A 23,068-nucleotide genomic window follows, 5' to 3' on the forward strand; every position below is an offset into this window, starting at 1 on the left:
GCAGGTGAGTTATTGTAATCTTATTTAAATGTAATTTAAATGTGATTATCGGGCCCAGGACTGAATTCTCCAGGCCCGCTAGCATCTCCCACCCCACCAGTACAATTTCACTCCGGCGGGGTTTAGAGTAGCTCCCCACTTTCAGGGAACTAGCGGGAGATCCCGCTGGAGTGAAGGGGCAATCAGGGCCACCAAGGGGGTTGGGTGGCGGGCTATGGTGCCCCCTGGGCAAGGGCACCCTGGCAGTGCCAGCCTGTGCCTCCCGGCAGTGCTCAAGGGGCAAAGTAACCATGTCCAGGGGGCAACTTAGCACTGCCCATCGGGCATTGGGGCCTATTGGGGACAGGGCTTAGGGGGCGATTGGTGGGGTTGGGGGGTTCCGTTGCCATACTGCATTGGGATCTGGTTGGGTCAGGTGAGAGGCCAGTGATTGGGGTGGGCTTGTGGGGGGGGGGTTGGTCTGCCGGGGGAGTTGGGGGGGGGGTTTGCCTTCCATCGGTGGGGGGAGTCTGCCACCCGTGGGAGGGGGGGAGTCTACCTCCCGTGGATGGAGGGAGTGTTGGGGGGGGGATCCTCACTGCTGGAGGGGGGGGGGGGGGAGCTGGCGATCGGGGTGCTCCGGGACGGGGTGGGGGGGGAAGAAGTCGGGGCTAGCCTGGGAATGGATGGGGGGCCGCAATCAGGCCATGGGGGATGGTGGGGTGGAGGGTTGGAGGGGCAGCACTGTGAGGGTCCCGGGCTGGCCAGCAAACTGCAGGCTGACAGTTCGGGGCCACTGCACATGCGCAGAGTTCCGGAACTGTCAGACTCCAGCGTGAATAGGCCCCGCCCCTGAGCTTTTAATGATATTCACGACTGTCACCTCTGCATTGCACAGCGTGTGGGCGATTCCAGTCTGAACTCCCAATGAAAAAGCAATCGTGAGTTAGACCGGTTTTCCTGTGAATGCAGCACTTAGAACTCTTTTTGGGAGAATCGCCCCCAAAACCTCTATAATTCTCTATAACTACTGCAGAGAGAGTGTGGATTCCTACATGAGCTCATCAAGGATGTGCCAAGTGGACAATGGCTGGGATTTTCCAACCCTTCCCAGCAAGATCAGGCCGAAGTTGATCCCTGCTGCGGGTTTCTTGGCAGTGGAAGGGGGGGTTGGGTGGGGGGAGAGGCGTGCAAATTTGCGCTGACTTTGGCAGGATTGGAAAATGCCGCTGGCCGTCAGTGGTAGCTCTTTGCAGGAAAAGACACTGTGGCAGGCTGGAAAATTCCAACCCATGTTCAATGAGCTTCAGACAAGGCCTTTAGATCCTTCTGATGATTTAGACAGCAGCTTGCAGAAAATGCTTCCTCACACCACTTTAATTGCATGCTAAAGATGAGAAGCTGTGTTCTGCACACAGTTACCCAAAATATAAAGTATTTTTCAGTACACAAAATAGAGTTGAAAACTTTCTAGTGCACCTGGATTTTGAAATGACAGTTATTCTGCCGATGAATTTTTAGTTTTGCCTATTTGAACTCTGTAGATTAGAACCAATAGAGTTACAGGATATAGTCAAGCCTCAATAAAACAGCAACCTTGAATGAGGTTCATTTATGGTGGTTTAACTTGAGTTTATTAATAAAGCATGCTGCATCTGTCAGATGAGCAACTATTTAGAGCTTGGCATCACCGCTTTTCAAGAAGGCCTGTTGTTGCATCTTGTGACATCCAGGCACTTAACAGGCCAGCGGTCGGCCTTCCCCAGGGATTAAGGACCCCAGGGACAGAGGTCATGCCTGCCGAGAGCTGCTGACCAATCAGACGGTTGCTGCTGGCGATTCTACACCATAACAAAGTAATGTATCAAGGAGGATTTAGGAATGAGTGAGTGACGCTGGGAGGTGGGTGGCAAGGTGGGAGTCTCTGGTTTGGGGATGAGGAGACATGGCAGCAATGGTAGGGGTTAGCTTTCAATGTGCCCATCTTTCTTCAGGTAATATTGATCAGATACTGAATGACCTCCAAGAGCCCACTGTTTGCTTGTCGTGCCCTCTCCCTCGGGTGAGCTTTCTGCATTGATTGCCCACTTAAGGTCCTCAATTGGCAGTGGAGTGGGAAGGCCATAACTAATGAAGAATTATTATTGATTGTCACTTTCAGGAAGGAAATCTGCCAACCTGGTCTGGCCAACATGTGACTCTGGACTGAGAGCACTGTGACCGACTCTTAACAGCCCTCAGTTAGGAATGGGTGGCAACAAATGCTGGGCTTGCTAGCAATGCCAACATCCCATGAAAAAATAAATGAAAACATCGAAAAATAGACAAAACTCCAGGCAAATATTACAACATGAGGAAACATTTTGGGATGTACAGACAATTCTGTGAGTAAGCATCTGCGGCACGGTAGCACAGTGGTTAACACTGCTGCTTCACAGCTCCAGGGTCCCGGGTTTGATTCCCGGCTCGGGTCACTGTCTGTGTGGAGTTTGCACATTCTCCTCGTGTTTGCGTGGGTTTCCTCCGGGTGCTCTGGTTTCCTCCCACAGTCCAAAGATGTGTGGGTTAGGTTGATTGGCCAGGTTAAAAATTGCCCCTTAGAGTCCTGAGATGTGTAGGTTAGAGGGATTAGCGGGTAAATTTGTGGGGGTAGGGCCTGGGTGGGATTGTGGTCGGTGCAGACTCGATGGGCCGAATGGCCTCCTTCTGCACTGTAGGATTTCTATGATCTTATTGCGACTTGTTTTAACTTTTTACTTGTTCCTCTTAAATGTCGTTGTTATTGCTCAGTGAATTTCCAGGACTGTGTAAAACTGGAGATGACAGTTCAAACTAACCTTAAATGTTTCTGAATAATTGTTTACGTTCTGCCATTTTATAGTTTGGTGTTGGTAGCTTTCAAACAAATTGACGGATCCAATTGCTGAACTTTCTGCTGCTTGATATTTACTGACTGAATGGAACTGATTCTGATCATGATGATGAATTGGAATTTGATCAGTAATTTATCAGAAAAGTTCTCATTTCAACCAATCACAAGTGCTTGTCCTATGGGCTGTGATGTGATGATGCAGACTCAATGCAAGCTGTTCAATTATAAAGACAAAGATCTTCAAAATAAGTGGGAATTCCTGGCAAAGAAATGTTGGAAATTTTAGTCCTGATTTCTTGGACACACTGAAACCGTGAATAAACAAAACAACTTCACTCATACTTAAAATAGTAAGACATCTCACAACACCAGGTTAAAGTCCAACAGGAGCAGTGCTCCAAAAGCTCATGATTCCAAATAAACCTGTTGGACTTTAACCTGGTGTTGTGAGACTTCTTACTGTGCCCATCCCAGTCCAATGCTGGCATCTCCACATTATACTTAAAATACTTTACAAAGAGTGATGCCCTTGAAGGAAAACATGTTTGAAGCCCATTATAAAGATGAACGGATCACAGGTAACTCCATTTTCACCTAATCTTTCAATGTTGTTGTGAAACTTGATATTTCCTCTTTGGATGGTCGTTTCAGAGCACAGTACCACAAGAAAATGAAAAATCCTGCAAAGATTCAAGATAAATTACATGGCCATTAGTTACTCCATGCTGTGCTCATTGCTCTATTTAATTTTTGCCTACACAAGCTACCTTATAGTTGTTCAGAGCTGCTGAAAAATGTAAGGCTCATGACAAGGATAAAATCATCTCTGCAGACTTTTCTTATTCATTGAAGGACTTCGCTGGTTCGGCCAGCATTCATTGCTCATCCCTAATTTCCCTGGGGGAGGTTATGGTGAGCTGCCTTCTTGAGCCGCTGCAGTCCATGTGGTGTCGGTTCACCCACTGTGCTGTCGGGGAGTAAGTTCCAGGATTTTGACCCAGTGATAGTGAAGGAACAGGGAAATATTTCCAAGTCAGGATGGTGAGTGACTTGGGGGGGAATCTCCAGGTGTTCCCAAGTATCTGCTGGTCTTGTCCTTCTGGATGGTAGTTTGAAAGGTGTTTTCCAAGGCACCTTGGTGAGATCCTGCAGTACATCTTGTAAATGGTACATACAGTTACCACTGTGCGTCAGTGGTGGAGGAATTGAATGTTTGTGGAATGGGTGCCAATCAAGCTCTGCTTTATACAAAAGGCATTCCTGATTATTTCCATTTCGAAGAACTTGGGCTGGATTTTCAATTGCGTTGGGGTTGGGAGTGGGTGCAGGCGTAATTTTAAAAAGCATTCCTGGAAGGGGGTATTGGACCGCACTGCTGCTAGAATATGACACAATTTTCAATGTGAGAGGGGGAATAGGGAATTCGTAAAACTTCAATTAATAGCTCATTAATCTCCTTGAGGAGCTAGTTAATTGGGTTAGGGAGGGTCAGAAGGGAATTTTCAAAGTGGAATTGGCCAAACCCAAAAAATCCAAAGCATGTTAATGTGCAGCTGTTGAGTTCTAGGCAGATGGAAGCTAACTTTTTTTACATTCACAAATTTCAGGAGCAGGGGAATTTTGTGCTAGATCTTGTGCTTTACATTTCCTTTGGCTGTTTGTGCTTGGTGAGGCTGCTGGCCCTACGCAATATTCTCTGCTCTCTTCTACATGTTTGCGGCAGGCTCCATCATGGCTGCCTTTTGCAGCTCAAGTTCTGCAGGCAGCTCTCATCTCTTGGTTCCCCTCAGCACTGCTAATTGGACTCCAAGCTCACCTCCAGGCTAATTAGGATATTGACATGATAAAAGGGTGTTGTGAGTGCGATACAGATGCAGTTCAGGGTTGAGACCTGAGAAATTATACAAATGTCTTGTACCTGACCCCGATTTTAAAATCCCAGTCCCTTATTACATAAATTAAAAGAATAAAAAAAAATTACACTAATGTTCTTATCATTGTCTATTACCATTGCTTGACCACCAATATATACATGTAGCACGAGCGTGTTGACTAACCTTGCAAGGAATTTAAGATGGAGAACAAGTACATTTGAACCACATGGAGTGGTCGAAACGAAAAGAAAGCCAAAGCCCACGTTGTGCCCAATAAGCAACAGAGACCAAGAACTGTCCACAGATCCTTCCAAACAGACCTCTGCTCATTACTGCTCTGTCTCCGCAGACAAATTAGCTTGGCACAGGTGGTGATCAGCATTACTGTATTCCCAAAGCATACAACACTGAAATAGCCACAGTTTGTAACATAATGGACTACCTCGTTTGTTATCCAGCACCTGTTCAAAAAGAAAGAAGCCTTGAAATAATCAATATTGAGCTTTACTTTAGATTTTATACAGGATTACATGCTATTGTGTCTTCCTAGTGCCTGACCAAGTATCTTTAATCAGACGCAAAGGGGACGATCTTACAAAAAAGATTCAAAGTCAAGGACCAGCATGAAAACGGGAGAGTTTCTGATCCATTTTTTTGGGCGAGTCCAAATCTGTGATATTATGCACTTTGTGAAAAAAACCAGCAAAAACTGTTTCTCGCCAGTAGGGGGAGGGGGTGGGGCTTCAATTGCCCGACTGCTGGTTGAGAGCAGCAGAGGCACAATTGTGCATGCGCAGGTCCGTCAGCTATGAGAGCAGAGAAGGACTGTTACTCAGCCTTTGCAGCTCTCAGCCAGCCACCATGTCCTCAAGCTGGCATCTTCCTCAGCTACCGCGGAGACCTGCGGCCTATTGTGACACACCCCAGCGCTCGGACTGACCCCCCTGCCTCTCCCCTCCCCTCCACCCCCCACTGATCGCAATGCAGAGTGACAGCGGGCACCCCTCCCTCCACAACCTCCCCCGGCCCCTGATCGCCACGCCCAAAACCCCTTCTGATGCCCAGCCTGACCACTCCCCCACCCCCCCCCCCCCCCGCCCCATGGTCAGCCCCCCTGATCGCTGTGCAGCGTGGCAGTTTCCCGCACCACCACTGATCGGCCGCCCCCAGTCAGGCCCCACCCCCATGGCACTGTCCTCTTGCCCCTGACCTTGTTGGGGGGGCCTGAATGGCCATTGGTTCTATCGGTGAAGTCATCATGTCCCCATTGCTGAGAATTAGCTGTGATTTGCACCAGAGAGAACCTCTCCCGGTGAGGCCACAGAGGCAAGTGAGCCCAGACGATAACTTTCCTGGCTCGCTAATTTCATGTAAATAATATTTAAATAATTTATTCAGCCTCATGGTGGAAATGGGCACGAGGCTGACCTCGCTGGATATCTGGCACCGGTAAGATCATGAGAGGTGAGAAATCGGGCATAAACCTGATTTCTCGGCTGTTGTGCGATCTTATTGGCTCGCTCTGCCTATCGGCCAGTGGGGCATGATGGTAAGATCGCCCCCGAAACGACCCCCCCCACCCCACCAACTGTTGGACAAATTCTTGTTCTTCACGCATAGAGAATACAAACTGAGATATAGGCGGCGATTCTCCTGAATTGGGGCTAAGTACCCATACCAGTGGGAAACCTGAAGAAGGATGCTAATCTTTTCATATCGGACAACCCGCTGACTTTCACACTGTTCTGAGACCGGGATGCTATTTTTGAAGGAGGTGAAACCACAGACTGTCAATCAGGATCTCCATTGTGGTCAGGACCAATGGGGTACCTCCGATGCAGTCAGCCATGAAGGGAAATCAAAATAAACACAGGTGGCTGGAGGATGATAGAAATCCATTGATATGAAAGCTGAATCTTTTACAAGGCACTGCAGATTGTACTTGTTGCAGATCAAAGGTTTCAAATGCAATGGAGAGGGTTTCAATAATTTCAGCTTGCTGGGAAGCCTCAGCAACTTCAAATCAAAGCTGGGTGCATACAATGGGGCTCAGTGCACAGCTGCGCAAACTGGAAACCCCCTCCCCCAGGTGAAATTGACATCGCTTCTCCATTAGAGGATTTCAACAGGTCTGCTCTCACCTGCAGCTTTTGACAGGGACAAAGGAAAATCTGTGCTACAGAATGGAGTGCTGCAATGATTTAAAATCCTGCCAGGTTGAGGGGGGGGGGGGGGGGGGGGCTGGGGAGGTTGCGGGGTGGGGGCGGTTTTGTATGGTGGTTAAAGCTACCTGATCACTTCAGAATTTGCAAAGCTAACAAGAAGGAATGCCGATGTTGATCAGAAGGCTGCCTGAAATCACCATGCCAAGGGTGATCTTTAGGTCTGCCAGAGCAAGAAAGGACAGTCCAGCCACAGGACCACCATCCTGGAGGAGAGTGATGAGGTCAACACCTTGCCCCCAGCCCGAGCCCACCCAACCCCCAGGAACCTTGATGGACCCTTCCTCTGCAGCCTGGCAGCAGCAGAGGGGTAAATAACCAGTGGACCTACCTCCCCGTGCCCCATGGGGCCCAAGGCGCCAGGCCAGGTTGTTGGCATTGCCAAGGTGCTTGGCCTGAAGGGCGGCTGTGTGGGGTTCTGAGGAGGAAGGGGAGCTGAGTGGAGGGACTGGGAGAGGGTCTGGTTGGATAAACCTCATGCCAGTGCAGGCGGGTGGGGTGGGGGAGGATGCCTCTCATTGCTGAGGGGTCGGTGGTGCTTCCTCGACCCTCGGGTCCACAATGCAACTGAGAGCCTGTATGAAAGTCTGCTCACTGCAGATCCCGTTAGGGGGAGGGGAGGGTGGGTGAATAGCGAGGGCCATTGGACTCGGGCTGCAAGATCGCTAATTATATTTAAATGTGTCTGGTTTTGAATCTGCATCGGGTTCCTGCCAGCTATGGACAGGAACCCGATTGAGGCCGACAGGGTGGCCTGGGAAGGTCGCAGTGGGTTTGGCGCCCAGTGGAAACACTGCTCCATTGACTCCCGATTCTCCAAGCCATCGTGATTCGCGATTGGAGCTAACAATCCCCCCCCTCCCCCTCCCTCCGGTGTGTCAGCATTTTGGACAGTTGAGGCTTCAACCTAATCCCTCCCTTATAGGTTCAGATGGAGTGTAGCTTTGTAACAGGAACAAAAAACTGTTTACTTATCTGCGTAAGGAAATGCCAAGTGTCACAACTTACCTCCTCACATGATATACCACTTGCTGCTTCACAAGCAATTAGTCTTTGTGTAATTCTGCCTATTTGTTTCACAGTCTAAAAGTGAATCATGTTAAAGCTGTATAGAACAGGAAATAGTCACTTACTGTTCCATGCAGCTCTTTTTGAAATTATTTTGCTACAAGATCAGGTCACAGGTTAGGAATCCTGCGGCAAATAATTCACCTCCTCATCCCATCAACAAGGCCCAAGTCAGGAGTGTGATGGAATACTCCCCACTTGCCTGGATGGATGCAGCTCCAGCAACACTCGAGAAGCTCAACACCATGCAGGACAAAGCAGCCCACTTGATTGGCACCCCTTCCACAAGACCATAGACATAGGAGCAGAATTAGGCCACTCGGTTCATCGAGTCTGCTCCACCATTCAATCATGGCTGGTATTTTTCTCATCCCCATTCTCCTATCTTTTCCCCATAACCCTTGATCTCCTTATTAATCAAGAACCTACCTGTCCTAAAGACACTCAATGGCCTGTCTTCCACAGACTTCTGCAGCAAAGAGTTCCACAGATTTATCATTCTCTGGCTGAAGAAATTCCTCCTCATCTCTGTTTTAAAGGATCGTCCCTTCAGCCTGAGGTTGTGCCCTCTGGTTCTAGTTTTTCCTACCAGTGGAAACACCCTCTCCACGTCCACTCTATCCAGGCCTTGCAGTATCCTGTAAGTTTCAATAAGATTTTCCCTCATCCTTCTAAACTCCAACAAGTACAGACCCAGAGTCCTCAATCATTTCTCATATGACAAGCTCTTCATTCCAGGGATCATTCTTGTGAATCTCTTCTGGACCCTTTCCAAAGCCAGCCCATCCTTCCTTAGATATGGGGCCCAAAACTGCTCACAATACTCCGAATGGGGGCTGACCAGAGCCTTATGCAGCCTCAGAAGTACATCCCTGCTCTTGTATTCTAGCCCTCTCGACATGAATGCTAACATTGCATTTGCCTTTCTAACTGCCGACTGAACCTGCACGTTAACCTTAAGAGAATCTTGAACAATGATTCCCAAGTCCCTTTGTGTTTCTGATTTCCTAAGCATTTTCCCATTTAGAAAATAGTCTATGCCTCCATTCCTCCTTCCAAAGTGCATACATTCAAAGAACAAACATTCACTCCCTCTGTCACACAGTGGCAGTCATGTGTACCATCTACAAGATGTACTGCAGCAACTCACCAAGGCTTCTTAGGCAGTACCTTCCAAACTCGCAACAACTACTATCTAGAAGAACAGGGGCAGCAGATACCTGAGAACACCACCACCTGGAAGTTCCTCTCCAAGTCACCAACCTTCCTGACTTGGCCACTGTTGATGGGTCAAATTCCTGGAATACCCTCCCTAACAACACAGTGGATGTATTTAAACCACATGCACTGCAGTGGTTCAAGAAGGTAGTTCAATGCCACCTTCTCAAGGGCAATTAGGGATGGGCAATTAATGCTAGCCTAGCCAGCGAAACCCACATCCTTTGGATACATTTTTAAAAATCCTTTCCTGCCTTACAAAAATGTTGATTCCTACTGGCTTACAGTTGCACAGGCACCTGTCACCCTTCAATATCCTGTGATGATAATGAATGGCAGTAACTGACGGCAGAATCCATTAGTCTGCTGCTGGCTCCACTGAAGTTCATACATTCTCAGCTGTGCTCACTGGATGCTGATCAGAAACACGAACACTGGAAGATTCCCCTCTAAGTATTCCAGTGTTCGGGTAACACAAAACAGATCTGGCATTGATCTTCAGAACTGACCAGCTCACGTTTGGAATGGAAATATATCTCTCCTGAAACTCTAGAGGCAGTGGAAGAAAATTAAATACCAACATTATTGCTTTTGGCATTTTTACCAAGATGGGGGAGACGGTGGTGTACTGGTAATATCACGGGACTAATAATTCAGAGGCTTGGGCTAATATTCTGGTAACATGAGTTGAAATTTTACTTTGGTAATTGGCGGAAATTCAATTCATTCAATTAAAGCTGGAATACAAGGCTAATTTCAGTAATGGTGACCATGAAAATATTATTGATTGCTGTAAAAACCAATCTGGTTGACTAATGCCCTTCAGGGAAGGAAATTTGCCATCCTTACCTCATCTGGCCTACATATGATTCCAGCTCCACACCAATGTGTTGTCTCTTTAACTTCCCGCTGAAATGGCCGAGCAAAGCCACTCAATTCAAGGGTAAATAGGGATGGGAAGGAAATGCTGGCAAAGGCAACAGTGCCCACATCTCATGAAAGAATTTAAAAAAAACGTACATTGAAACAGTGTTGTTCCTGTCTTGGGTTTCAATCGAAAACCAGCCATAATTGTCTTTGTTCACTCCGATACACACAAACACCACTATAGCAGGAATACCTGTCGATATAAGAAATTGATTTAGGTTTATCTGCATTTAAAGAATACAATACACAAGAACGCACAAAAATAGGAGCAGGAGCAGATCATATGGCCCATTCAGCTTGCTCCGCCATTCAATATGATTATGGTTTAATTTTAGGCATCAACTCCATTTTCCCACTTGCTTCCCACATTCCTTATTTCCCTGTAAGTCCAAAACTCTGTCTATCCCAGCCTTAAGTGTATTCCGTGATGGTGCATCCACAACCTACAGGGGCAGAGAATTCCAAAGATTTAAAATCCTTTGAGGGATACAAGTTCTTCTCATCTCAGTCCGAAATGACTGGCCCCTCATCCTGAGACTGTTCCCCTTGTTTTAGATTCCCTGGCCAACAGAAATAATCTCTCAGCATCTAACCTATCAAACCCCTTCAGGATTTTGCAGATTTCAATGAGATCACCTCTCATTCTTCCAGACTCCAGAGAATGTAAGCCTGATTCAGTTTCTCATCATGGGACAACTCCCGTCATCCCAGGAACCAATTTAGTGAACCTTCACTTTGCTGCCTCCAAGTGTATCCTTTCTTTAATTATAGAATCCCTACGGTGCAGAAAGAGGCCATTCAGCCCATCGAGCCTGCAAGACACCAATCCCACCCAGGCCCTATCCCCCTAATCCCACTCCGGCACCTGTTTGGGTACACTGAGGGAGAATTTAGCATGGCCAATGCACCTAAGCAGCACATCTTTCTGACTGTGGGAGGAAACCAGAGCACCTGGAGGAAACCCACGCAGACACGGGGAGAATGTGCACACTCCACACAGTGACCCAAGCTGGGAATCGAACCTGGGTCCCCCTATTAATCCACCTAATACCAAAGGGAATTTTAGCAAGGCAAATCAACCTAACAAGAGCATCTTTAGACCGTGGGAGGAAACTGGAGCATCCGGAGGAAACCCACGCAGACAAGGGGACAACATGCAAACTCCACACAGACAGTTATCCGAGGCCGGAATTGAGCACGAGTCTCTGGTACTGTGAGGCAGCAGTGCTAACCACCGGGCCACTGTGCCATCATGTGGAGATCAAGACTGCACACAGTACTCCAGATGTAGGGTGCAATTTTCCCACCTCACTACACTGCTCAAGTAGCGTAACCCAGCTGGAAATGTAAGCAGGACTCAGAAAATTGCGGCCGGCAGGTCGCGAATCATCAGGCCATTTTCTTTTGCGTAATCCCAGCACGAGGCTGATTTAAACATTGATATCTTAATTTAAACCCTTTTAGCGAGCTCCAGACACTATTGTTTGGGCTCACTTGGCTCTCCGACCATGCTGGTGAAGGTTCCCACCAGCGGGGATCCCAGCTGGTCCCCAGCAATGGGGACCGGACATGGTGGCCTCATCGGTGGGACTGGAGGCCATTGAGGTCTCCTGAGAGAACGGGGTAGGGAGGGGGGTGCATTGCCCTTGGGAAGTGCCAGCCTGGCACCCAGGCACTGGCCACTGAGCACTCTGCACTGCTAACCTGGCACACTGGCAGTGCCCACTGCGCAGAAGCAGTGCCAAGGGGGCAGGGCCTCACAAGGGTGGAGCCAGATGGGGGCAGAGCCAGGCGGGGGAAGTAGGTGGGAAAGGGGGACTCAGCACTGGGAGTGGGGGCTCATGGTGGGGCCAGCCATCAGGAGTCAGGGCTGGTGAATGGGACGCCGGCGATGTTTGGGGGGGAACGGAGGGATATCAATCGATCTTGCAGTTTACTGGGAGATCAGCGCATGCTAAACTGCCCCCTGACCCCTCTGCTGCCAGCCTCTCAGCGGGTTTAGGCTCTGCCCCTCGCCCAACCCCTGCCCAACCTACTGGTGTGAATCTCTTGATGGCCTCTGTATTGCGCAGAGTGCCATAAATTCATGAAACTCAGCTTGCCCAAAACACTTGATTTTTTGGGGGAGAAAAGCGCCCCTGTTGTCTCACCAAAACCCTGTACAATTGTAGCAACGCTTCTTATTCTTGCACTCCAACCCCCTTACGATAAAGGCCAACATACCGTTTGCCATCTTAATTACTTGCTGCATCTGCATACTAACTTTGTGTTCCTGGTACAAACACACTCAAGTCTCTTTGAACGTCAATTCATTATGCATCTTATCACAAATATTAGGGAAGAAAAAGTTCCTTGAACCAAGGGTTGCCGGTGCTAGAGAGCTATTTTGCATTTTTTTTGGATGTAATTTCAGTTCAGAAAGGCAATGTTAGATGTTAAGCGCCATTGACAAAATTATAAAAAGGAACATATATTAAATTTTGGATTATAATCCTAGCTACTTTTTGGGTACTATCCTGAATCACCTCTCAGCTGATCCCTCTGAATTTTAGCTTGTAAAAAACAAATGGTAAATAGATCAGGAAGACTGATTTATTTCTCCACAAAGGAAAGGAGCTCAGAGAGTATCACCATCCTCCAGACAGTCTTTTTAAAAAGTTGCAGCCAGAGTATAATATTCCAGATATTATGTGGATCTGGAAAGTTCTCCTGGTAAATTTTTCACCCCACAAATGCATCTTTTACTAACCAGTATCTTATAACTGGGTGCAAGGGATCAAGCAGGCAATATGGGGCTGTGTTGCAAAGATGAAAGATGAAAGGCATGCCCATTCTTTGCATTGGGCGCTGATGAAATTTCAAAATGTCAACCTCCTACAGATATGCCAGCTTTCCATTTTTATACTTGGCATATAAGTTGAACCTAGTTTTTGGAGGGATTTTAATGTTTCAAAGGTTGACTTGGGCGGCACAGTGGTTAGCACTGCTGCCTCACAACAGCAGAGACCCAGGTTCGATTCCCAGCTTGGGTCACTGTATGGGGTGTGCACATTCTCCCCGTGTCTGTGTGGGTTTCCTCCAGGTGCTCTGGTTTCCTCCCACAGTCAGAAAGATGTGCAGGTTAGGTGCATTGGCCATGCTAAATTCTCCCTCAGTGTACCCAAACAGGTGCCGGAATGTGGCAGCTCGGGGTTTTTCACAGTAACTTCATTGCAGTGTTAATGTAACACTGTAAGTGCATTTGTGTAAGTCCAAAGTGTAAGCCCATTTGTGACAATAATAAATACACTATGAAAAAACAAACTTAAGCTGACATTTACTTATGAATTCTCAAAGCATTCAAAATAAATTTGGATAGCTCGAAGCATTAATATCTGCAGAGAAAGATGTTCCTGTAGCTATAATGGAGATTTGCACTTAGCCTGGTCAAAATGGTTTCAGGAAAGATTGCGATGGGATAAAGGAGGTGTTGCCAGTGTTAGTGAAGAACTCTACCACAGAACTGATGTAGCGCAGGAGAAGAGTTAAGAAATAAAAGCCACAACAGGTTAGGTTCAATATACGAATAGACATGAATAAAAAGGATAAGATAAGATTGTTGCACTGGGGAAAGGCAAACTTGAGTTGCATGGAAAAGGATCTGGCCTAAGATGGATAGGGAGAAAAATTTGCAGAATTACTTCTCACTGCCCTGTCAGTGCTGTTCCCATCTCTGAGCCAGTAGGTTGTGGATTCAAGCAGCACCATGAACTTGGATGAGATATAAAGCTGAAGTCACTTAGTTTCTGATGGAGTCGATCTATAATATCCCATTGGACTTTTCAAAGATGAACACACAGCTTGTCCAGTGCCTTGACCAATATTACCCCATCAATCAGTAATGCATCATTAATCATTTACTGTTTTTCTACAAATTAATTATTGTATTTGTGTCCATAACAACAGACCACATTTCAAAATTCGCCCATTGGTTGTAAAGAGCTTTCAGGCCGACTATGTGGAAAGATGCCAAATAAATGCTTTCATTCTCTCCTGCTTTACCTCTTCATCTTTCATCCTCCACTTTCATCCACTGCTGTCTTTTGTGCTCCTCCTCCATTTCTTGTTTTCAATCTTTTCACATGCCATGGACTGGGGATGTGTTTGGGCAGGTGAACAAGTTAAGATAGCACAACAGCAGGGACCCAGGTTCGATTCCCAGCTTGGGTCACTGTATGGGGTGTGCACATTCTCCCCGTGTCTGCGTGGGTAAGTGGCTTGACAAGTACTGATGTCAGGCAGGCCAGGACATGTGAGCAGATGGATCGGGGAGTACGTAGAGCAAATACATACTGTAATTCAGTCATCCTTTCTAAATATTTTGTTTGTTACCAACAGTGGCAAAATAATTAGAAGTAATCCAGTAAACGCTAATGAAGCTGTATAATCTTCTAACTGAAATCAGTTAATACAATGGGAGATGGGTAGGCTTCATGAGAGTATTATATTTAGAGAATACTTGTTCTTCACTATCCACTGGGTACCTGTCCTCGTCATACTATTGTGTGAAATATTGTACTGGAGCAATTTTCTGTGTGTAAAGCACAAAATGTGGTCAATAAATCAGTCCACAAAAAATGCAAAGGGAATAAATCTTACTCACCCCAACCAACTACAGCCAGTTTCTGCATGTAGTATTTTATATAGGTATTGAAAACTTTGATCAGCATCAGGTACAGCTGAAATGCTTCGATTCCCATCCAGGTAAAGGTGCACAGCAATGAATAGTGTAGACAAACAGCAATGGTCTTACAGAAACCATCATTTTTCACCATACTGAGCCATACATTGGTCAGGAAGTTGATGTTTAGAAGAAATAAGGCAGCACAGAGGTTCATGTGGATCTTAGTGATGTGATCACTTTTAATCTTCCTTAAAACAACAACAAAAAAATGTTTTACCAACATCGTGAGGGTAGATATCCTGTTATACTTCAGGCACCTGAAAAACAGTATGTGTATGCAAGCAGACAGTTCACTTTTACAGCCCTTCCCACATTACTTTAATCATCTCTATTCATTGGTAGAGACCTCTGCATGTCCAGCTGAATTTTTCAATCTCCAATCATTGGTGGAAGATATGTGAAACTGCTGAAGATGTGGTGTGAAAGGCTAAAACAAAGAGAGGTGATTGAGAAACTTCCCACAAAAGCTCCAGGAAAAAGTTGAAAAACAACCAAAAGTTTGCTTTCATTGAACATTAGAAGCCTAACAGTGCGTAAGTGGACATGCGAGCTGATTTGTAATATAACTGGTATAATTGGCGCCTATAAATGAGTGAAGGTACCATTCATTATGTTCCTATCTATTCACGTACACCCTGATTTTCTGCAAGTAGGTTCCTTAAAATATACCCATCCATGTCTGAGTGAGTTTTTGTAAGCAAATGGGAATGATGGACGTGTCAAGACTGTAAGAGGTGAGAGTTTGTGGAAGGTGAGATTGTCCTGGACTCTCACATTTACAATAAAGGTTCCTGATTTGAGAAGTGCAGGTCAGAGTCTTTCATTTGGAGTGCGAGTTGGAAACACACTGAGACAGAAGGGAGGGGATGGAATTTCTTGACAGTTTTCTCCAAAGTTTAATCACACCTCAAGGGAAAGGAGAGGTACAGAAACAAGTGTGACTGTCAATCAGCAGGGTGAAGGAGAATCCAGGGGAGATGGGAAACAAGGTGCAAAGACACCAATCCTATCCAATAGACGAATGAGGGGAGACCTCACAGGGACTTAAAATTCCAACAGGGCTGGACAGGGTAGATGCAGGGAGGATGGTCCCGGTGGTGGGGGAGTCCAGAACCAGGGGTCGCAGTCTGAAGATTCAGGATAGACCATTTAGGACAGAGATGAAGAGACACTTCTTCACCCAAAGAGTGGTGAGCCTGTGGAATCCATTACCACAGGAAGTAGTTGATGCCAAAACATTGAATGTATTCAAGAGGCGGCTGGATATAGCACTTGGGGCGAATGGGATTACAGGTTATGGGGAGAAAGCAGGATTAGGCTGTTGAGTTGGATGATCAGCCATGATCGTGATGAATGGCGGAGCAGGCTCGAAGGGCCAAATGGCCTCCTCCTGCTCCTATCTTCTATGTTTCTATGCCACCTGTGGGGATAAGGATGCAGGCTGTGCTGTGGGCAGTCACAATGCTATCCCTGATAATGTGGTGCAGGGGGAAGTCCAAGGGGTTATGGGGACAGAGAGTGGAATAAAGAGGCTGCAATCATAGGGAATTCAATAATTAGTGGATAGAAAATGTCTTCTGCAATTACAACCAGGAATCTGGAAGAGAATTTTGCCTGTCTTAGGATACCTCAGAGCAATTGGAAAGAAACTTGGAAAGGAGGGGGAAGGTCAAGTAGTCACAATGCATGTTGGAACCAATAGTGAAGAAAAACACGAGGTTCTGGTAAGAGAACATTAGAAGTTAGGAATTGTTATTTTTAAAAAGGATCTCAAGGGTGGTAGTCTCATGATTACTACTCAAGCCACATGTTAACTGGCACAGGGTTAGGTAGATGAGGATGGTAGAAAGACAGGTTTGGAAGCTGAATCTAGTTTGGGATGAACCAAAACAGAGAAGGGAAGTGTAGGGGAACATCCAAGCAACAGCAATTACAACTTAATAAGCTTACTAAAACCAAAGTAGCAATTTTGAGAATATGAGAACGGAAATGGAGAAAGCAAATTCAAACATTTGCTGACAAACATAGAAATGGAACACAGTGGGAAACATGAAAAATAATGATCATTAGAGTTTAGTAGAAAAAATGGAAGAAGAAGCTAGCCAGCAATGTCATAACACGGATAAATACAGAAATGATGACAAAATTTAAACTAAAGAAAGAGGTATACACTAAGTACATCAACAACAGAGGCAAGAATAACATAACGAAATTGGGAAAGATTAGGAGAGATTTAAAAAATTAGAAAGACAAAGAGAAGCTATAAAATTAAATTATCAAGGAAATTGAAAATAGATAGTAAGGCATTCTGCACACACATAAAAAAAACAAAAGAAAAATCAGGACTGAAATAGAACCATTAAGTTATGGAAAAGATAAAGTCACAGAAAATGATGGCAAAATGGCAGAAATATTAAGTAATTGCTTGCCATGGTAGTTACCCGTGAGATTAACATGGTGGCATGACATTAGAAAAATAGATAGAAATGGTATAAAGTTATTTATGATAGAAGGGGGGAATAATTGATAAACTAGTCAAACTTGGGTAGGATGCACATCCTGCTCCAAATGAATTGTATCCCTGCATATTAAAATAAATTAATAGCTGAGGCATGATTACATATATAATTTAATTAGAGAAGGGAATAGTGCCGGAGAACAGGGTGACAATCAATTTGTCTCCAATACATAAAGAGGGCGATAGAAAGACATCCAGAGAACCATAGATCATTAAGGTTAACTTGGTGGTAGGAAAGCTAATGGAATCTTTAACCAAAGCGCAATATTAAAAACATCTAGGAACTAAAAGTGTAAGAAGAGCAGTCAGCACGGGTTTCAAAAGGGAAAGTCATGCTGAACCACCTTTACTGAAAGTATATTGTGATTTCCAGGAAGTCTCTGCTAAGATGCAGCAGAGACTCATGATTAACGTCACAACATGTGAAGTCAGGTAGCAAGTTGCAGGCTGCTTACAAAACAGATCACAGAGGGAATAAAGTTAGAAATACTTTGCAGGTCAGGAAGCATCTGAGGAACAAAGATAATGTCAATGACCCAATGCCACTGACAATTCAACATAACAGCAAAAAGTTAGTGAGGTAAAGGTTCCAAATAAGTGCAGAGGCAAAAAGGTGTGCCGGAATTTTTCAATCATTCACACTGGCGGGATTTTCCCATCCAACTGCAGTGAACGGAGATTCAGCTTGTTATCAAATTCACCGCCTTCGCTGCAGCGGGAGCGTGGCGTGAACCGGAGGTAAGGTTGCGTCTGTGGCTCGGGGTGGTAGGGAAACTAAAGTAGACTATGTGATAAAAAAGAAGGCAGAAGAGTTTACAAAAAGGGTGATAGTGTAAGGTAAAGGTAAAGGTGATGGAACCAATAAAGAAACAATAGATGGATCTAGAGGAGGTGGAAAAAGCAGAATTATTATCAACAGCCACCATCCACAAGCAAAAAAAGGGTAGTTTATGATCTGACATTTTTAAATTCAATGTTAAGCACACAAAGCTATAAAACAGCTAATTGAAAGCTGTTTCTCAAGCTCACGTTGAACTGCTATGGTATAGTGCAGGCTGAGGACAGAGGGGTCAGAGTGGGGTGGGGAAACAAAATGACCATTGACTGGAATTTCATTCTGACTGACTGAATATTCAATGACTGACTGGAAAACCGCCCACAGATCATGTTAATAGTTGAGCTCAGGAAATCCTAGCAGTTCTGGGCCTGAGTTGGAAACATGGATTTTGCAGAATTGGCTTTAATTTGCCAGCTCCAGAAAGGCTGGTTCGGCCTCGGTTAACTTTATGTCAGCAGAGTGCATCCCAAAGGAGGCTGCCAAATGAGTTGTCTCTGAACTCAAGCTGGTTAACGGATCATCTTGTCTAGATTACAAACTTAGACCATACATCCAATCCAAGTTTGTCAAGGTTGGTCTTGGGTCAGAGAGTGGGCTTGGAGCAGTAAACACTAAATTTGATATCAATCATGGATGGTGAATACAGCATCAGAATAGTGATGAGTGTAATCACCTGATATATTAGATAGGAGAAGATACTCGGCCTAGCAAGCCTATGCTTTAAAACTACTCTGCAATTTCCCATTGGTGACTCTGGGCCGAACCTTCTGTTCTTGGTGAATGTCTTGCTTGCTTCTTGAATACTAACTCTGTGGAGGAAAGCCCTCCATATCTTCAGACAGTTAAATAGACAGCAACATGCCTTCCTTCAGACAGTTAAATAGAGAGTGACAGGTCTTCCCTCAGACAGAGGAATTCGCAAGTAGACTTCCCACCCACCAAGGCTGCTGACCAACCAGAGGCAGGCGAGCTCTTCCACTTGGCAGCACCATGGAGGAGCCTGTGGCCACTGCCTGAACAACAACCCCACCCCCAGGAAATCCAGGATCATGGGATGACCTAGGAAGAGGTAAGTGCTGTTGAGGGCGGAGGACATTGCGCAGGGTGGGGGACTTAGGAAGAGGGGGCCATGAGGCTGGGCAGCAAGGGCAGGGAGTTGTCTGTCAGTGGTCAGCCTCCTGCCGTATATCCATGTCCTCAATCGTGCATGGACTAGTGCAGACTGAGGGACCTTTCCCCTTGCAGCTAACATAATGGGGGAGATCTTACCGGCTCGTCACACTGGTTGACTGGACTGGAATTGTGAGCTGGTAAGATCGCGAGAGAGACGAAAAACCTGGCTCACAACTGGTTTCTCGCCTCTCACGGTGATACCAGTTCTGAATTGCCAGCATAATCAGCCTCAGGCTGATTTTAATATGTATTATCTAATTTAAATATTATTAGTGAGCCTGCGACATAATCGTCCGGGCTCACTTGCCTTAACAGTTCCGCTGGTGCAAGTCGTCATCGGTGAGGATCATGTATGGTCACACACCAACAGGGACCAGACATGATGGCCTCGCCAGTGGGACCAGAGGTCATTGAGGCCCCCCTCTGTGTCGGGGGCAGGCAGTGCCACTCGGGCACCCTGGCACTGTCAACCAGACAATGCCGAGGGGCAAGGCCTAAGGGAAGGGGACAGGGCCTAAAGGGGAGGCAACATGTTGGGAGCTGCGCACTCTGCAATCAAGAATCATCAGGGCAGCGATTGGTTAGGTGGGGGGGGGAGCTGAATGGAGGGTAGTGGGGGGGGAGCTGAATGGAGAGGGGGAACAGGGGCAGTGATCGACTGAGGGGGATGGGGGTGGCGATCAGCCAGGAAGGCGGGGGTGCTCAGGGATCAATTGGATGTTTGGGGTGGCGATGTCCAGGGGAATGGGGGAGTGACAATCTCCCAATGCACTATGTACACATAGTGCATTAGGAGATCAGGTGCATGCACAATAGTGCTCTCTAGCAGTCAGCAGCCGTCTTCTGTCCCTTACTGGTGAGAATCACAATTTGCCTCTTTATTTTCTAAGTGTGATCAGATTTGAATTCTTCTCTTACTGAAAAAACAGATTTGAAACGCTTTTTCAGCACTTAGAATTTTTTTGGTAAGATCGCCCTGAAGTGTTAGTTTTACCAGATGTGCAGGCTACATGTCAGCAGGCCTACCCAGAGCTGGGAGGTTACAGTGGAAGCAGGAAGAGGCTCTTAAGTGGTCATTAGTTGGATCATGGGCATTCCTACCCATAACGTACTTCCAGTAGATGTGGGAAGGTGTCGTGTTTTGGTCCTGATGCCAATCTGCCCCTCTTTCCTTGCCTCCTGCACGGGCAGAGGATTCTGCCTTCTGGAACAGTGCCTACTTTCCCAATAGAAATTCATCTCATCAATTAGGCGGCACGGTGGCACAGCGATTAGCACTGTTGCCTCACAGCGCCACAGATCCAGGTTCGGTTCCCGGCTTGGATGACTGTCTGTGTGGAGTTTGCACATTCTCCCCGTGTGTGCGTGGGTTTCCTCCGGGTGCTCCAGTTTCCTCCCACAGTCTAAAGATGTACGTGTTAGGTTGATTGGCCATTCTAAATTGCTCCTTAGTGTCAGGCGGACTAGCTAGGGTAAATGCATGGGTTTATGGGGATAGGGCCTGGGTGGGATTGTGGTCGGTGCAGACTCAATGGGCCGAAAGGCCTCCTTCTGCACTGTAGGGATTCTATGATTCTATGAATTTAAAAAAACTTGCCACAGTTTTGTTTCCATCACTCCTGCAAATAATCTGTATTTAATAATGTATCACTACTAAAATTTTGTATTTGTTTTGGGTTCTTTAACTTGATACATTTAAACAAAGAGAGAAAATTAATTCAATAAAGTTCAAGAGAGATTCAACAGTCATATGGCTTTCATGGCTTGATCAGATCTGGATGTGTGAATGAACTGAGCAATATTCCATTTGCGTTCATGATATATCGATCAATAAGCTTTCATGGAAAACCCAGAATTTGATATACGAGTTGAAGTTATTGGAATGCTGGAAGGCAGTCCCATTGAAGATAATCTGATAGTACTCGCTGTGTAACTCACCTGAATGTACAGTAAAGGATAATTGTGATGGCTGAGAAGACGGCAGAAATTCCACAGCCAATCTGTGTGATGTAGATCAGTGACATCAGGACGCCTTCATCCAAAGCTTCCTCCTCACCAAAGTTCTTTGGGAAATAAAGGGGTAGGCAACACTGAGCAACAATTAAAACATCCCTCGCACAGAATACCTTGGTGCCTGTTCAAAACATTTATGGATAAAGCTACTTGAATATTTGGAGCAGCTCAAGTGCATGGAAGTGTGAGTTGGGAAAGGTATTGTAGTCTTGTGTAGATCCCTTGTGAGGGTGCACTTGGGCTATAAAGTCAGAAATGTTCAAGGAACTTCAGGCTTGCCAAATGGTCCCAAATTCAAAGGTGAAAGGAGGTGAACAGCACAGGAAGGTTTGATTTAAGAGGAGAGGCTGGGGCTTTTCTTCCCTGGAGCATAGGAGGATGGTTTGACTTATTATTCTCATATGTATTGGCATACAGTGAAAAGTATTGTTCCTTGTGTGCAAAACAAACAAAGCATACCGTTCATAGAGTACATAGAGGAGAAGGAAAGGAGAGGATTGAGAATATAGGGGGCAATTCTCCCAAAGAAATTCAATGGGCGGGATTTTATGGCCTCGCTCGGGCGAGAACAGAAATTCCCGCCCGGGGTCAACTGAGATTTCTGTTGTCGGACTCTTGCCCACGCCAATTCCATGGCGGGCGAGGTGATAGAGGTCCGGCCTAGCGGGGCCTATTCCCCTGGAGAGGCCAGCAGCATAGCGCTGAGTGCAGGCCACTGCTCATGCACCGGTCTCTCAGTGTCGAGATTGGTGCATGTACAGTGGCCTCTGTCTGCTGGCGTCCTGTTTGCTGGCCAGCTCGATCATTTGCCCCCGTACATGTCCTGGCCAGCCTCGACCCCCCCCCCCCCCCCCCCCGGAATCCCTACCCCGATGGGCAGTGCCAAGATGCCCTGTGGACATTGGTACTTTGTCTGTTGTGCAGTGCCAGGGGGCCAGGCTGGCATTGTCAGGGTGGCAATGTCCAGGGGACAACCCCCAGTGCCCGATCTTCTGGGAGGGGCCTCGATTGGCCCTCCTTCACCTCAGTGAGGTCGGCCCCTCTCCCCACCCACCACTACCCCCCCCACCCACCACCACCCCCCCCCCCCCCCCCCACCACCATCAGGGTAAATACATGGGGGTTATGGGGATAGGGCCTGGGTGGGATTGTTGTCGCTGCAGGCTCGATGGGCTGAATGGCCTCCTCCTGCACTGTAGGGATTCTATGTGCAATTTCAGCTGATGCATCTTTCAAAAATGTTGTCTGGGAGAGGATTGAAACCTGAGAACCAGGGTGAGTTCAGTCCTTGGAGTTTGAGTTGGGAGATTCACAAATCATGACATTTTTCCATAGAAATTTTGGCAAAGCAGAAGGCAATGAAGACTTTGAAGGAGAAACTGAAATGCTCAAATGAGGAAAATATTTGAGGGGATTAAGGGGATAAACTGAGGTGCTTACTGGTGATAACAGACACACTACCATTGCTCATCTCATCATGTACAATGATCAGAAGTCTATAACTTACCAGTAACACAGCAAAGTAGGACAGATGGTTACACCGACATATGGTTTGAGTATCCTGCACTGTTGTAGTACAACCAGTAGATTTCCACTCATCTGTTGCATTCTCTGTAACACAAGTTGATGGTCTAACAATGACA

At 46.4% G+C, this 23,068-nt stretch overlaps 1 protein-coding gene across 2 annotated transcripts in view; it reads right to left on the minus strand.

Moving 5' to 3' along the window:
* Positions 1–638: 638 nt before the first annotated feature.
* Positions 639–23,068, minus strand: part of LOC144492290 (adhesion G-protein coupled receptor G2-like) — a 138,638-nt gene continuing 116,208 nt past the window's right edge. For both annotated transcript variants that reach the window (XM_078210281.1, XM_078210280.1), the window contains 6 exons: positions 22,933–23,036; positions 21,351–21,475; positions 14,803–15,071; positions 10,254–10,353; positions 4,909–5,186; positions 639–3,531 (listed from right to left, as the gene is read on the minus strand). In XM_078210281.1, the coding sequence (XP_078066407.1) occupies positions 3,446–3,531; positions 4,909–5,186; positions 10,254–10,353; positions 14,803–15,071; positions 21,351–21,475; positions 22,933–23,036 (962 nt within the window). In that variant the 3' untranslated portion in view covers positions 639–3,445. The remainder of the gene's footprint in view (positions 3,532–4,908; positions 5,187–10,253; positions 10,354–14,802; positions 15,072–21,350; positions 21,476–22,932; positions 23,037–23,068) is intronic.

This window comes from Mustelus asterias, chromosome 4 (assembly GCF_964213995.1).
Source record: "Mustelus asterias chromosome 4, sMusAst1.hap1.1, whole genome shotgun sequence".
In the NCBI taxonomy this organism is placed as follows: Eukaryota; Metazoa; Chordata; class Chondrichthyes; order Carcharhiniformes; family Triakidae; genus Mustelus; species Mustelus asterias.